This window comes from Macaca mulatta, chromosome 15 (assembly GCF_049350105.2).
Source record: "Macaca mulatta isolate MMU2019108-1 chromosome 15, T2T-MMU8v2.0, whole genome shotgun sequence".
NCBI classification, from domain to species: Eukaryota; Metazoa; Chordata; class Mammalia; order Primates; family Cercopithecidae; genus Macaca; species Macaca mulatta.
Genome location: NC_133420.1, coordinates 17,652,142 through 17,669,420, shown reverse-complemented (window position 1 = coordinate 17,669,420; position 17,279 = coordinate 17,652,142). Strand labels below are relative to the sequence as shown.

The 17,279-nt window shown below is 42.6% G+C and overlaps 1 protein-coding gene and 3 long non-coding RNA genes across 53 annotated transcripts in view; 2 read left to right on the top strand and 2 right to left on the bottom strand.

Moving 5' to 3' along the window:
• FNBP1 (formin binding protein 1) overlaps positions 1-17,279 on the bottom strand; it is a 164,718-nt gene that overhangs the window by 56,038 nt on the left and 91,401 nt on the right. For all 50 annotated transcript variants that reach the window (XR_013405451.1, XR_013405453.1, XM_077967759.1 and 47 more), the window contains exons 5-6: positions 16,868-16,930; positions 15,738-15,842 (exon numbers count right to left, since the gene is read on the bottom strand). Coding sequence is in view for 48 of the 50 variants with exons in the window: in XM_077967759.1 (XP_077823885.1) it covers positions 15,738-15,842; positions 16,868-16,930 (168 nt within the window). In the remaining 2 variants the exon portion in view is untranslated. The remainder of the gene's footprint in view (positions 1-15,737; positions 15,843-16,867; positions 16,931-17,279) is intronic.
• LOC144335053 (uncharacterized) lies at positions 266-3,314 on the top strand. Its single transcript, XR_013405489.1, has 2 exons — positions 266-993; positions 1,512-3,314. It is a non-coding gene; the product is annotated as an uncharacterized LOC144335053 (long non-coding RNA).
• LOC144335106 (uncharacterized) lies at positions 6,438-13,357 on the top strand. The gene is made up of 2 exons (XR_013405547.1): positions 6,438-8,462; positions 13,312-13,357. It is a non-coding gene; the product is annotated as an uncharacterized LOC144335106 (long non-coding RNA).
• Positions 7,133-13,076, bottom strand: LOC144335079 (uncharacterized). The gene is made up of 2 exons (XR_013405520.1): positions 13,023-13,076; positions 7,133-8,486 (listed from the first exon to the last, which is right to left on the bottom strand). It is a non-coding gene; the product is annotated as an uncharacterized LOC144335079 (long non-coding RNA).

The following is a 17,279-nucleotide window of genomic DNA, read 5'->3' as shown; positions in this document are numbered from 1 at the left end:
AGCTGAATGGTAAACTGGCAAGAACACTGAACTTGAGGCATAGAAACATGCTTCAGTCTTGGCTGTACCATATCCAGCAGGGCCACTTTAGGCTAATGGTAATTTCACATTTTATAGGTTCACCCTATTTATCTATAAAGGGATATAGGAAACATGGAGAGAACTAAAGGCCCTTTGGAAAATATAAAACACTTTCCAGCGTAGGTTTTTTGAGGGGTAGGTTCAATAGCATTTTATCGGGGTCACATTCATCCTGCTATTTGGCTTTTTTTTTTTTCTTTTTTTTTTTTGAGATTGGGGCCTGGCGGGGGGTCTTACTATATTGCCCAGGCTGGTCTCGAAATCCTGGGGTCAAGTAATCCTCCTGCCTTGGACTCCCAAAATGCTAGGATTATAGGCATGAGCCACTGCATCCGGCCCATTTAGCTTTAAATAGCTTTCGCAAACTGTTCTCATCTTACTTCTCCAGTTAGGTCCCACAGGGTCCCCTGTACTGGCAGGCAGGCCAACACCGGCAACATGCTCCCTCAGTGTCCCGGATGAAGTTGTCTCCACTTCAGCGGCGCTCTCTCTTTTCCGTTTCTACCTGTCCTTCAGATTCGAGTCCCAATTCTGCTTTCAGGCCTGTCCCAACAACCTACTGTGTGCACAGAGCTTTTTCAGATGCAGAATGCGGGAGCAACTGTTGAGCTGCTAGTGTTTTGCTGAGCAAAGGACCAGGTGATTTCATATATGATGGACCTCATTGATCATTTTAAAAATTTTTTTCCTTTATCTCACTGGCAAGTAGGTAGAGCAATCATTAATTGCTTTTTTTTTTTTTTTTTTTTTTTTTTACTTTTGCTCTCGTTGCCCAGGCTGGAGGGCAGTGGCGAGATCTCGGCTCACTGCAACCTCTGCCTTCCAGCTTCAAGCGATTCTCCTGCCTCAGCCTACCAAGTAGCTGGGATTACAGGTGCACGCCACCATGCCCAGCGAATTTTTGTACTTTTAGTAGAGATGGGGTTTCGCCATGTTGGCCAGGCTGGTCTTGAACTCCTGACCTCAAATGATCTGCCCACCTTGGCATCCTAAAGTGCTGGGATTAAAGGCGTGAGCCACTGCACCCGGCCTAATTGCTTTTAAACTGCTATCATTCTGATGATCTTCACACAATTTGGCATGCTACATATCATACTCTACCTTATTCCCCAACTGACTCAAGTTTTCCTTCTCTCTCCACCTCATGCTTCTCTCATCCATCTCTCTCCAGTCTGCTAACTGGGGACCTCATGAAAGGTATCGATTATAGTCCTACTGGTGTTTAGCACTCTTTGTCCAATAAATATTCTTGCTGAATGTCTAGACGCCCAGAATGCCTAGAATGTTAAAAATATGGCTGGGCACGGTGGCTCATGCCTGTAATCCCAGCACTTTGGGAGGCCGAGGCAGGAGGATCACGAGGTCAAGAGATCAAGACCATCCAGGCCAACGTGGAGAAACCCCATCTCTACTAAAAATACAAAAATTAGCTAGGCGTGGTGGTGTGTGCCTGTAGTCCCAGCTACTTGGGAGGCTGAGAGGCAGGAGAATTGCTTGAACCCGGGAGGCGGAGGTTGCAGTGAGCTGAGATCGTGCCCCTGCACTCCAGCCTGGCAACAGAGCAAAACTCCATCTTAAAAAAAAAAAAAAGAAAGGAGATTAAAGGGTAAGAAATGAGGAGGAAGGAGGCAGAAGTAATGCAAGAAGAAGGACACAGGCAAAATAGAGACAGTAATAACTGTGTCAGCCAATTAATTGCAGTTCAAAAATAGGCCACTACACATACATCATACCCACTGAAACCTCACACCTAGCCCTTGAGGTGCATAACCACATCCTTACTTACAGAATATGAACCCGAGATGAAGTAAGTTGCCACATGTCATGCCATTCGTAAGTGATAGAAACAAGATTTGAACCTACTTCCACGTAATACAAAAATCAGGAACAAGCTCTTAGCCATGGGCTAGGCCACTTACTATCATTAAAAATTAAAATACCTTATTAAATGACTTACCATACAAAAGCCTTTAGAATAGTTCAGGCCACATACGAAGTGCCAAGTGTTGAAGCTAAACACACACACACATATACATACATAAATATATATATATTCAGGGAATTCGTTTCTTCATTTCTAGCTTCAGATCTAGGGTATGAGAATGACACTGCTCTATTGCTATTTTGCACATTAACTTACAGGCTTGTTAATAATTATGCTTTTAGGAGTAAATATAAACTCCACAGACATAAACAAGAGAATAACAAACATGTCTTTCCTAGAATCTTTGATTTGAACATTGATCCACTTATAAAAGGACAGTTACAGCAACCATATCCATTTTTGGTGATACTTATAATAAAATTCTGTAAACTTTTCTCTTGTTTGCAATAAAAAGCATTTGAAACTTTTTTAAGCCTGAAAAGATTAAGCTGCAGTTGCAAAATTTATTTCCTGTATTTATACTAACCACTTCCTCTTTAAAAAAAAAAAAAAAAAAGGTTTTCTAAATTGTTACAGTGAACAATTCCTTCAGATGACTAGAGTCAGACATTTTAGAAGAAACAGAAACGTGGGGAAGGCACTGAAGATATTAACATGTTCAATAAAGATGTCAACCCAGTACTACAGCAATGGTAACCAAAATATTCAATAGTGTAATTCCTTATACGTACAATAACGAAGTGGTCATCGTGCTAGAGACTGTTTCCCCAAATGGTAAAAAATTTAACACTCTGCTGCGCAACTGGCTTCACTGAGAATAGAGCCAACTCCATCCTGTCGGCTTCACAGAGCTGGCAACACTGATTCCAACTGAAGAAAACCTAAACTACTACATTTTGTCTGTTTTCTTGAGATAATTATCAAACTGATCATCATTTAAAGTAAACTCCTTCATTCTTGCTTAAAATTGACACAGATTCCTTTCTACAATTTTATTTTTCTCTTTAAAATATTCTATTATAGAATATATGACACATTCAAAATTACATGTGGCCGGGCACGGTGGCTCACACCTGTAATCCCAGCACTTGGGGAGGCCAAGGCAGGCAGGTCACTTCAGCCCAGAAGTTCGAGACCACTCTGGGCAATGTGGTGAAAGCCCATCTCTACTAAAATGATAAAAAATTAGCCAGGTGTGGTGGCGTACGCCTGTAGTCCCAGCTACTCAGGAGGCTGAGGCACGAGAGTCACTTGAACCCAGGAAGTGGAAGTTGCAGTGAGCCGAGATTGCGCCACTGCACTCCAGCCTGAGCAACAGAGTGAGACTCTATTTAAAAAAAAGAAAAAGGCCGGGCGCGGGGGCTCAAGCCTGTAATCCCAGCACTTTGGGAGGCCGAGACGGGTGGATCACGAGGTCAGGAGATTGAGACCATCCTGGCGAACACGGTGAAACCCCGTCTCTACTAAAAAATACAAAAAAAAAAAACTAGCCGGGCGAGATGGCGGGCGCCTGTAGTCCCAGTTACTTGGGAGGCTGAGGCAGGAGAATGGCGTAAACCCGGGAGGCGGAGCTTGCAGTGAGCTGAGATCCGGCCACTGCACTCCAGCCCGGGCAACAGAGCGAGACTCCGTCTCAAAAAAAAAAAAAAAAAAAAGAAAAAAAGAAAAAAAGAAATGAAATTTTATTTTTTATTATATATGCCACAAAATTCTACTTTAATTCATAAATGACTCAGAATTTCCTATTCTGCTTCACAACAGGAACATCTATATGTAGAATTAAAAAGTTAATCACATTCAAAGCCAAATACTTTGAGAAGTCTGTATACAAAAAATGGAATGCAAACGCCCAAAGAAACTGATACACTGTTCAGTGCTCATGGCCAGGATTTTAATTTAATTTTTAAAACATTTCCTCAAATCGGGTTATATAATAAAATCTCCTAATTAGTCAGAAATAAGGAAACCTCTTGCACTGTATAGAGAGCTCTTCTGGCCATCCAGTACTCAGAATTAATTGCAATGAATTTGAATGCAGAGGCACCATTAACTTTTGGTGGAAAACATCAGCTCATAAATTGAGACTCTAGCAGAAAAAGAACCATACAAGTTAAATGAAACTAGACCGATAAGAAAAGGAAGAAATTGTTAGTGGCGTTTAAAAAACATAACTTGAACTTAACAAACAATTTCTGCGGCTGTTTGTAACCACTAACTGCAGGTTCTGTTAGACAATATCCTATTTTGCATTTAGAAATTATGTAAGAGCCAACAGTCACAAGGCAAGGGAGAATTAGAGAAAGGGAATTATTCATTGCCTGACATGGATGAACTCAGTTTAATGCATGCATTTAGAAAACACTGTTCTCTCTGTTCAGAAATATTAGTTCACATTCCACTCATTTTGATAACCTTTTCCTTTTTCATCCCAATACCACACTAAACCCATTGCTGCACTATTGGAACACAAAGATTAGGTGTAGCCTCTTATCCAAGTTTGTATTGCATGGTGTTATTTCAAAGCAGAGTGACGACAAACCGTGATTTTAAAGTCTTTTGTCACCAGAATGCCATTCAAGAGTTGTTTGGGTGGGCAAGTGGGAAAATTCACAATACAATAAACCAAACATTAGAAAGAAAACAGGCTGGGCACAGTGGCTCACGCCTGTAATCCCAGCACTTTGGGAGGCCAAGGTGAGTGGATCACCTAAGGTCAGGAGATCGAGACCAGCCTGACCAACATGGTGAAATCCCGTCTCTACTAAAATACAAAAATTAGCCGGGTGGGGTGGCGGGCACCTGTAATCTTAGCTGTTTGGGAGGCTGAGGCAGGAGAAATGCTTGAACCCAGGAGGCAGAGGTTGCAGTGAGCAGAGATCGCACCACTGCACTCCAGCCTGGGCAACAAGAGTAAAACTTCGTCTCAAAAAAGAAAAAACAAAAGAAAAAACAAAAGGCAAGTTCCTCAGTCAAGGATTGTGTGATTAAGTGCTGGTTTCTATATCCGCATACCTTGTCAGCAGATAGTCAGTGAACAACGGGCAAGGGAATGAATGGATACATGTGAATACTTCACGACTTAGGAATTCCACCGAGTTACTTTTTTTTTTTTTTTTCCTGAGGTGGAGTTTTGCTCTTGTTGCCCTGGCTGGAGTAAAATGGCGCGATCTTGGCTCACTGCAACCTCCGCCACCCCGGTTCAAGCCATTCTTCCGCCTCAGCCTCCCGAGAAGCTGACATTACAGGCATGCGCCACCACATCCGGCTAATTTTGTATTTTTAATAGAGATGGGGTTTCTCTATTTGGTCCGGCTGGTCTCCAACTCCCAACCTCAGGTAATCTGCCCACCTCAGCCTCCCAAAGTGCTGGGATTACAGGAGTGAGCCACTGAGCCTGGCTGAGCTACATTTTTTAAAAGATGAGAATAAGACCATGAAGTCAGAATTCTACCAGAATTCCCTTAAATTAAAAAAAAAAAAGCGGGGACAGGTGTGGTGGCTCAAACCTATAATCTCAGCACTTTGTGAAGCTGCGGCAGGAGGATCACTTGAGGCTAGGAGTTCAAGACCAGCCTGGGAACACATAGGGAGACCCCATCTCTACCAAAGAAAAAAGAAAAAAATTAGCTGTGCGTGGTAGCATGCCCCTGTGGTCCCAGCTACTTGGAGGCCGAGGCAGGAGGATCACTTGAATCCACAAGGTTGAGGATGCAATAACTTGTGATCACACTGCTGCACTCCAGCCTGAGCAACAAAGTGAGAGACCCTGTCTCAACAAACAAACAAACAAACAGACGAACAGAATACCTATTTTATTTAATTTATCTGTCCGTGCTATTGCTAATAAAAAACACCTATTTGGATTTTTTTTTTTTTAACTTTTTTTTTTTTTTTGAGATGGACTTTTGCTCTGTCCCCCAGGCTGGAGTGCAGTGGCGAGATCTCGGCTCATGGCAACCTCCTTGTCCCAGGTTCCAGCGACTCTTCTATCTCTGCCTCCTGAGTAACTGGGATTACAGGTATGAGCCACCACACTCAGCTAATTTTTTGTATTTTTGGTATTTTCTTTTTTCGAGACAGAGTTTTGCTCTTGTCCCCCAGGCTAGAGTGCAATGGCATGATCTCAGCTCACTGCAACCTCCACTTCCTGGGTTTAAGCGATTCTCTTGCCTTAGCCTCCCGAATAGCTGGGATTACAGGCACGTGCCACCATGCCCAGCTAAATTTTGTATTTTTAGTAGAGACGGGGTTTCACCATTTGGCCAGCTGGTCTTGAACTTCTGACCTCAGGTGATCCGCCCGCTTCAGCCTCTCAAAGTGCTGGGATTACAGTCATGAGTCACCGTGCCTGGCCCAAAACAGCTGTTTTAAAAGGGTTCAGAAGGATATACCTCAAGGGGTTAAGAGTAATTGCCTCTGAGAAGAATGGCAAAGAATACTTTATCTTGGTGTGAAATTAATTAATTAATTAATTTTTTACAATAGTAAGACGCACACAGTATAATTTTCCCATGTTCCTTTGCAGTTTCCCTCTCGATATCCCAAAACAGAGAGTAAGGCTGTCTCGTCCCCCTCGTTGAAAGGGTGGCAGGGGAGTCTGTTTCACCTTCAGCTGAAACACAGGAGGTCATGAGCTGCAGGATGACCTATCCCAACATACACTGCTTCTTTCACAAACCCAGATTAACTAATTCCAAATCACTGGAGCTCGTTCAAAGCCTTCAAGTTCAAAACTCTATGATGGCTGCAAAATGTCAAAGAAGAAAAAGAGACTGCATGGTTCCTTGAGTTTTCCCTGCCAACAAACATCGTTCAATTAAGCTGATTTCCTCTCTTCATTTTTTCTCTAAGGAACATGGCATCCTCATGGCATCCAAATCTGCGCTCTTGCCCAGAGATAAAAACTGCTAGTTTTTTCTTATATTCACTTTATAACATAAATTTACTTTTAAACTGGGTGTTTTAAGGATGACACATACCCTCTCATAAGGGAACTACTAAACATCTGGCCACACGCTGGCATCTAACACAATGCAAAAGCGTACCGAAGTCTGAGAGTGGACGTGGACTAATGGAGGTGATTTGAACACAGTGCTGACCAGGCACATTGGCTCACACCTGCAACCCCAGACTTAGGGAAGCAGAGGTGCGAGGATAGCCCAAGGGTCTGAGGCCAGCCTGGGCAACATAGCAAAACCTCGATCACTATAAAAAGTTAAAAACAACAACAACAACAGTGAACACAGTGCTAATGAAAATGTGGTTTCAATCCATATCTGGGCATTAACTTTCAAAAAGAAAAGAAAATCAGGCTTATACCCAGGATCCTAGGTAGTTTAAAAAATGTACGTATGCTTATAGTTCATATCAACTGTATCAAGCACAAGACAAAGTTCACTGGTACAAACAAGGCCTTTGTAAGCACAGGCTTACCGTTCCCAGTGCTGTGTGGCTGGCTGCTAGAAAAAAGGATGATGGGCTGCTTTGAATACAATTAGATAATTTAATCATTTGCGGGAACTGGGGAAGAAACATTTATGTTAGATTCAGAGACTGTCAGAAATCATAATGGGAGATGACATTAAATAATGATAAGAACTGAAACTGCCTCCAGTTAGCTTGACACTGACATAAGCCTTCATAGGCAACAAAGTAAAAAACTGATAGAATAGTCAAAGTACTGGGTGTTTTGGGAAATTACAGTGTTTCAAGTCAAATCCACAGCAAAATAACTTAAGAATTTCAATGTTTAGACACAGTTGCTCCCTCAGCTTCAACATTTGTGATGCCAAAATTGGGTAATTCACCATATCCTTGGAGAGGAGGTAAGTGGCACTTTCATAAAAATAGCAAAATGATGCTCCCAGTGTAAGAAAAAGTACTAAATCTTTGGAAATATTCAAACAGTTGAGGATAGCAATTTAATCTGGCAGCACAAGTTAAAAGTCCTAAAATCACCTTTGGATTCAGCAAGTGTACTTTTTAAAAGTTAAAACTGTCTTGGATCTGGCCTCAGGGAGAAAAACAAAGAAAAAAGTCGTCCTGGAAGTTTCTGAATCACAAAGAGCCAGAATTCACAACATGTGTGGACTCCAAACCCTAAGCTGAAAACTGACATTAATGTAGCTTGGTAATGAATCCAGGTAATGCCCGCTTGGGGAGAACCCACTTTAAGTCTAGGCCCCCATCACCATAGATAAAGATCCACGAAACATACATTCATAATTACACACAGTCTGCTCTGAACCTCACAGGTTTCTCTGCTACGACCTCCACCATTTTCCTTTTTTTTGAGACAGAGTCTTGCTCTGTCACCCAGGCTGGAGAGAAGTGGTGCGATCACTGCTCACTGCAGCCTCAACATCCAGAGCTCAAGCGATCCTCCCACCTCAGCCTCCTAAGTAGCTGGGATTACAGGTGCAAACCACCATGCTCAGCTCATCTTTAATTTTTTTTTTTTTTTGAAATGGAGTCTCTCTCTGTCGCCCAGGCTAGAGTGCAGTGGTGCGATCTTGGCTCACTGCAACCCCCACCTCCTGGGTTCAAGAGATTCTTGAGTAGCTGGGATTACAGGCACATGCTACCATGCCTGGCTAATTTTTGTATTTTCTGTAGAGATGAGGTTTCACCATGTTGGCCAGGCTGGTCTCAAACCCCTGACCTCAGGTGATCCGCCTGCCTCAGCCTGCCATAGTGCTGGGATTACATGCATGAGCCACCATGCCTGGTCTAATTTTTTTGATTATTTTGTAGAGACCGGGTCTTTCTTTGTTGTCCAGACTGGTCTTGAACTCCTAGCCTGCAGCACTCCTCCTGCCTCAGCCTCCCAAAGTGCTTGGATGATAGGCATGAACCATCATGCCCAGCTGACTTGTACCTTCTTATATAAATTTTATTTATTTATTTATTTATTTATTTATTTGAGACAGGATCTTGCTATGTCACCCAGGCTGGAGTGCAGTGGTGCAATCTTGGCTCACTGCAACTTCTGCTTCCCAAGCTCAAGTGATCCTCACATTTCACCCTCCAGACTACATACTAGGCTAATTTTTTAAAAAGGTTTTGTAGAGATGAGGTCTCACCATGTTGCCCAGGCTTGTCTCAAACTCCTGGGCTCAAGCGATCCTCCCGCCTTGGCCTCCCAAAGGGCTGGGATTATAGGCATGAGCCACTGCGCCCAGCTTTATATGACTTCTTATATGGAGTAATTATCTCAGTATAACCCAGAAGTCTTGCTGGTCTATCTGCAGTTTTACACAACATATTCATGTTTGGAAGCAATCACAGCGAGCTTTCTTGTAACAGTGAACTTGAACAATATCTTGAAAATAATGAGAAACAGACTAAGGCTGGGCGTGGTGGCTCACACCTGTAATCCCAGCACTTTGGGAGGCCGAGGTGGGTGGATCACCTGAGGTCAAGAGTTCGAGACCAGCCTGGTCAACATGGTGAAACCCCATCTCTGCTAAAAACTCAAAAATTAGCCGAGTGTGGTGGCTCATACCTGTAATCTCAGCTGCTCAGGAGACTGAGACACGAGAATGGCTTGAACCCAGGAGGCGGAGGTGGCAGTGAGTTGAGATTGAACCACTGCACTCCAGCCTGGGCAACAGAGAGAGACTCTATTTCAAAACAAAAACCAAAAACAAAACAAAAAACAGGCCAGGCACGGTGGCTCATGCCTATAATCGCAGCACTTTGGGAGGCTGGGGTGGGGGGGGATCATCTGAGGTCAGGGGTTCGAGACCAGCCTAGCCAACATGGTGAAACCTCATCTCTACTAAAAATATGAAAATTAGCCAGGTGTGGTGGCGGGCACCTTAATCCCAGCTACTTGGGAGGCTGAGGCAGGGGAATCGCTTGAACCCAGGAGGTGGAGGTTGCAGTGAGTGGAGATGATGCCACTGCACTCCAGCCTGGGTAACAGAGTGAGACTCAAAAAAAAGAAAAAAACAAACAAAAACCCCAGAAACCAGTCATATGCCATTTGCAAAAGACACATCTAAATATGAGGACAAAGAAAAGTATAAAGTCAAAGTATGGGAAAGATCTGCCAGGCAATGTTAACTTAAAGGTATCTGGTTTACATCAGGTAAAATAGACTTAGGGGATTAAGCTTGACTGGGAAAGAGGGTCACTTTTTATCGATGAAAAACGAAATCACCTGAACATATTACAATTCTAAACTTCGGCCGGACGCGGTGGCTCAAGCCTGTAATCCCAGCACTTTGGGAGGCCGAGACGGGCGGATCACGAAGTCAGGAGATCGAGACCATCCTGTCTAACACGGTGAAACTCCGTCTCTACTAAAAAAAATACAAAAAACTAGCCGGGCGTGGTGGCGGGCGCCTGTAGTCCCAGCTACTCGGCAGGCTGAGGCAGAAGAATGGCGTAAACCCGGGAGGCGGAGCTTGCAGTGAGCTGAGATCCAGCCACTGCACTCCAGCCTGGGAGGCAGAGCAAGAATCCATCTCAAAAAAAAAAAAAAAAAAAAAACCAAAAAACAATTCTAAACTTCATTTGTTTAATAGAATAACTCCATAATAAAACAGTAAAATAGACAGAAAATCAATAATCCTCCACCATTATCACTGGCAACATCCCATAAATGGTTTTGTGCATCTTTTACATATTAACTCAGTTAATATTCGTATCTATCCTGTTCCTCAGTGTCCCTATTTTATAGACAAGGAAATTAAGACACAAGGATGTTACATATTTTTCTCAGAAAGTGTTAGAACAAGTTGAAAAACAAAATCCTTAATGATAGGAATATTTGGATAAAACAGTAAGTTTGGCCTAATAAAAATACTAGAGAATGCCGGGCGCGGTGACTCACGCCTGTAATCCCAGCACTTTGGGAGGCCAAGGCGGGTGGATCACAAGGTCATGAGATCGAGACCATCCTGGCTAACACAGTGAAACCCCGTCTCTACTAAAAATAAAAAAAAAATAGCCGGGGGTGGTGGCAGGCGCCTGCAGTCCCAGCTACTCGGGAGGCTGAGGCAGGAGAATGGCGTGAATCCGGGAGGCGGAGTTTGCAGTGAGCTGACATCGCGCCACTGCACTCCAGCCTGGGCGACAGAGCGAGACTCTGTCTCAAAAACAAAAACAAACAAACAAACAAAAAACAAACAAAAAACTAGAGAATACACATTATTTTCAATTATTTAAAGAATATTTATAAAAACTGACTGTGTACTAGGCTGTAAAACCAATCTCAACAAATAGAGAAGACTCAAACTCATACAGATTTCCCAGGACCATAATGCAATTTAGTTAGAAATCTTGCCAGGCATGGTGGCTCACGCCTATAATCCCAGCACTTTGGGAGGCTGAGTCGGGCAGATCACTTGAGGTAAGGAGTTTGAGACCAGCATGGCCAACATGGTAAGACCCTGTCTCTCCTAAAAATACACACAAAAAATTATCCGGATGTGGTGGCGCACATCTGTAATCCCAGGACTAGGGAGGCTGGGGCAGGAGAATCGCTTGAACCAGGGAGGCAGAGGTTGCAGGGAACCGAGATAGTGCCATTGCACTCCAGCCTGGATGACAGAATGAGACTACGTCTCTGAAAAAAAAATAAATAAATAAATTTTAAAAATAAATGAATAAATAAAAATCTGTAACAAAAGTTGAAATATGCCATGTGTTTAGAAATTTAAAACCATGCCTCTAAATTAATCATAGGTGAAAGATTAAACTGTAAAAGAAAGGACAAATATCTGGAAATAGACATCATTAATAATACCACATACCAAAATATGTGGGAAACAGAGAAAACAGTACTTAAGTGGGAAGTCTATAATCTTAATGTTTATACTGGAAAAGAAGAAAGACTGAAGTAAGCATCTAAAGAAAGAACTTTTTAAAAGGGTAATGGAATAAATCCAAAGGTAATGATAGAAGGAGAAGGAGGGGAATGGGGGTGGTGGGGGAAGAAGTTAAATAAAATAGAAAATAAAAATAGAAAAGGGAAGCTCCACAAAGATGAAATCTGATACTAGTAACAATGATTTTAAGGCTGGGCACAGTGGTTCATGCCCACAATCCTAATACTTTAGGAGGCTGAGGCTTAGGCCAGCCTGGGCAACATAGTGAGATTCCATCTCTATATACAAAAAATAGTAATATAATAAAATAAGCATAAATAATTTATTAAAAAACATGTCCAGAAAAAAAGAAAAAATATAAAAAAAGTATTAGGAGTAAATAGGGGAGATATAACATATGCAGCAAAAATTAAGGTGAGAACATATTATGGGCAACTTTTTGCCAATAAATTTGAAAATTTATGATGAAACAGATATATTGCTACAAAAAGATAACCCACTAGGATTAACCCAGAAGTAGACAATAAAATATGGAATTTTAACTGATTTACGCAAAGCAGTATCATCAAACATTTAAGGGATAGCAAATTTAATTTTACATATATTATTTCAGAAACAAGAGTAAACACTCCAAAACTCATAAGTAATGCAAAGTAGAACAGACAAGAAAGGAAAATTATAGAACAATTTCAACGAATACAGACCATTTCAATGAAAAATCTTAAATAAAATATTAACAAATTCAGCTACGCATAAAAACATAATACATCATAATCTAGTTGAATTTGTCCCAGGAACACTAATTTGGCTCAATGTAAAAAAAATTGATTAATGTAATTGACTACGTTAATGAATTAAAGGAAGCAGAACAAATATTTAATGATATTCAATAATAAGTCAAGCTTAAAAAAAAGCTCTTGGCAACACAGGAAAAGGAAAATTGTTTAACCAATAAAGAGTATATTAAAATCATTCTTGGCCGGGCGCAGTGGCTCACGCCTGTAATCCCAGCACTTCGGGGGGCCGAGGCCGGTGGATCACCTGAGGTCAGGAGTTTGAGACCAGCCTGGACAACATGGTGAGACCCCATTTCTACCAACAACACAAAAAATTAGCTGGGTGTGGTGATGTCTGTAATCCCAGCAACTTGGGAGGCTGCAGGAGAATCGCTTGAACCCAGGAGGTGGAGGTTGCAGTGAGCTGAGATTGTGCTATTGCACTCCAGCCTGGGCAACAAGAGTAAAACTTCATCTCAAAAAAAAAAAAAAAAGAATCATTCTTAATGGGGAACCTTTTGAAGCCCTCTCTTTGCAATCAGAAACAAGCTGAGGAAGTCCACAATGATGACTCAGCAGAACAGAGGGCATAACCAGCAGAATTAAGATAAGAAAAAATAAACAAAAGGCATGAAGATTGGAAAAGAAATGCAAGTATCATTACTTGCTGCTGCTATGACCATCTCTACAGAAAAAAACAGAACACAAACGAAATGACAGTTTAGAGGCCGAGTGCTTTTTTTTGAGACAGGGTCTGGCTCTGTCATCCAGGCTGGAGTGCAGCAGCAGGACTGTGGTTTACTGCAAACTCTGCCTCCCAGGACCAAGCGATCCTCCCACCTTGGCCTCTGGAGTAGCTGGGGACCACAGACATGGGCCACCATGCCCCACTAATTTTTCTGTATTTTTTGTAGAGGCAGGGTCTCACCATGTTGCCCAGGCTGGACTTGAACTCCTGGACTCAAACAATCTGCTCACCTTGGCCTCCCAAAGTGCTGGGATTACAGGCATGAGCCAACACACCCCACAAAAAAAAAAATTATTAATTTAAAGACAGGGTCATTAGCAGGGTGTGGTGGGCTCCTGTAGTCCCAGCTACTCAGGAGGCTGAGGCAGGAGGATCACTTGAGCCCTGAAGGTAGAGGTTGTTGTGCGCTAAGATCACACCACTGCACTCCAGCCTGGGCGACAGAGCGAGACTCCATCTCAAAAAAATAATAAAATTAAAAATAAAAATAAATAAACATAAAAAATAAAAATAGAGACCGTATCTCACTATCTCTTAAATATATACATATATACTTCTTTTAGCACACACACACACACATATATATATATATATATATATATGAAAGATACACTGATTTACCTCACTCAACATAAAATATCTTTTTAAACTTTGGGCTAATCTAACTTATTTTAATTGAATAACATTTTAAATATTTAACTTTAGCAGCAAATTAATGTCTTTTGGTAAAGTAAGTATCTCCACTTTGAGATCAAATACAGATATTGAGAACTCTTCCCTGCCCCTGAGATGGGTCTCGTTACGTTGCCCAGTCTGGACTTGAACTCTTGGGCTCAAGCAATCCTCTTGCTTCAGCCTCCTGAGTAGCTGAGTCTAGGGGTGTGTGCCACAGCACCTGGCAAGAATATGTATTTTAATATATTCAATAATTTTAGAGAAAGACATACTAATACTAATGTATACCTAGTCTTTAAGCAAGGAATTTGGCAGAATTGGGCAAATAATAATTCACACCATTTCCCAACTAAACTCATCTCTAACTGATCTGTCAAAAGCTCAACAACAAATCTATGAAAACTTAGTGCTTTCACCCACATACAGCATGAGGCTATGAATGCCCGAACAGCCATGGGCATCACGAATGAATCCCTGTTATGTAAAAGCCTAATTTTGTTTACACTGTATTGATGACTTTTATAAAAATAAAATTCAGCTTCTAGGGAAAAAACACATATTGAGCCACAGTGAGAAACAGTATACGTTTTATAATATTTCTAATTGGCAATACAAGTCCATTTAGAGAAAAGCTTTTGAGAGGACTGAAATATGCAAGCCTTCAACGACAACCTCACTGTTATCAACCAGGAGGAATCAATTAGAAGTCAGACAAGCAGTGAGACTCTCGCTCTAAAGAAACCATTATAAGCAGCCAAGCTCTTCCAGATGGCCCTGTCCTGTCTCCTCCGGCTCTCAAGAAATCGACTTTCTCTTTGAAAAGCCATTAACAGCCACAACCTTCTGGAACGTTGTTCCCAGATTGCTCATGGTCTAAGTCTCCACTTTATCGCCCTGGTGACTCAACAGATAAACGCCTCAAATCCTAACACCGAAGATTCCCCACACTTGAGCTTCTGGTCCCCACAAAGGTTGACACAAAACGAAAATGATTCCCCGTGTAGTGCCTTCTGTGGCTACATCAGAAATGGGAACCTGGGGATGGGCAGTCAGTGATGAACACTCACAGGGGAAATGAAAGACACACTTGAACTTTCCTTTTTCTTTTTTTTTTTTGGAGATAGTTTCGCTCTTATTACCCATGCTGGAGTGCAGTGGCGTGATCTTGGCTCACTGCAGCCAACGCCTCCCAGGCTCAAGCGATTCTCCTGCCTCAGCCTCCCTAGTAGCTGTGATTATAGGTGCCTGCCACCGCACTCGGCTAATTTTTGTGTTTTTAGTAGAGATGGGGTTTCACCATCTTGGCCAGGCTGGTCTCGAACTCCTGGCCTCAGATGATCTGCTCACCTCAGCCTCCCAAAGTGCTGGGATTGGCTGGGCGCGGTGGCTCAAGCCTGTAATCCCAGCACTTTGGGAGGCCGAGGTGGGTGGATCACGAGGTCAGGAGATCGAGACTATCCTGGCTAACATGGTGAAACCCCGTCTCTACTAAAAATACAAAAAACTAGCCGGGCGTGGTGGCGGGCGCCTGTAGTCTCAGCTACTTGGGAGGCTGAGGCGGGAGAATGGCGTGAACCCGGGAGGCGGAGCTTGCAGTGAGCCGAGATCACGCCACTGCACTCCAGCCTGGGAGACACAGCGAGACTCCGTCTCAAAAAAAAAAAAAAAAAAACCAAAGTGCTGGGATTACAGGCGAGAGCCACTGTGCCTGGCCCACACTTGAGCTTTCATCTCACCTTTTCAACATCCGCTTTTGTGACATTGATGTCAGCATCCATTTTCTCAAAGTACTGCTGCGCCCTGTCCGCCTCTTTGCAATCGCGTTCAAATCGCCTTTTACTCTAAAATCAGAGGAAAATAATTATGAAACCACAAGAGTCCTACGAGAAGACGTAATTTTATCTACAGCTCCCAAAGAGCATTGTTCTTTTTCTTCTTCTTCTTTTTGTTTTCTTGAGTGAGGGTCTCACTTTGTCACCCAGGCTGCAGTGCAGTGGCACCATCTCGGCTCACCGCAGCCTTGACCTTCCTGGCTCAGTTATCTTCCCACCTCAGCCTCACTAGCTGCTGTGACTACAGGCATGCACCACCATGCCCGGCTAACTTTTGCATTTTTTGTAGAGACTAGGTTTTGTCATGTCGCCCATGCTGGTCTTGAACTTCTGAGCTCAAGCGATCCTCCTGCCTCCGCCTCCCAAATTGCTGGGATTATAGGCGTGAGCCAACATGTCTGGCCCAAGAACTTCTCTGAATTTATTTTTTTATATGTCATAATTTCCAGAAGTTATTTTAAAATCTGCATTTGTTTCTATCAAAACTGTCTAATCTTTATTATTTCCACGTGACTTTTAGAAAAATACTCAACTTGAGCCCTTTTGGCTCAACTTTAGATAGTGGTCCTAGAAACAAACGAGAAAAATCTATAAAGGTGTTTTGTTAGTGTCTGTGTATGCATGTTTTTTACTTACTCATTGATTCAAGCTTAAATTAAATTGAAATTGGAAAATCTATAAAGACATTTCTTAGGCTGGGCACAGTGGCTCACGCCTGTAATCCTAGAACTTTGGGAGGCCGAGGTGGGCGAATCACTTCAGGGCAGGAGTTCAAGACCACCCTGGCCAACATGACAAAACCCCATCTCTACCAAAAATACAAAAATTAGCTGGGCGCGGTGGCATGTGCCTGTAATCTCAGCTACTCGGGAGGCTGAGGCAGGAGAATCACTTGAACCCGGGAAGTGGAGGTTGCAGTGAGCCAAGATCACACCATTGCACTCCAGCCTGGGCAACAGAGGGAGGCTCCGTCTCAAAAAAAGAAAAAAAAAAATCTATAAAGCCATTTATTTTGCTGTGCATTGTTCACTTACGGATTCAAGCTGCTTCCAGCAAGTCTCGATGTGCTGCTGTGCTTTCCGGCCATCGTGAAAGTTCTGCAAAGGGGAAATACACGGCGATTAGTACCCTCTGCTTCTCTTACGAACCCAGGAGGAAACATTTTCATCCACTTCAACAACATCTAAATATTGAACCTCTAGTATGTATGCTCCAGATAAATTTAAGAGTTTAAAGGGGTAGCCGGGTGCGGTGGCTCACATCTGTAATCCCAGAACTCTGGGAGGCTGAGGCAGGAGAATCACTTGAGCGAAGGAGTTCGAGACAGCCTGGGTAACACAGTGAGACCCCCTCTCTACAAAAATTAGAAAAATTAGCTGGATGTGGTGGCACACACCGATAGTCCCAGCTACTCTGGAGGCTGAGGTGGGAGGATCACCTAAGTCC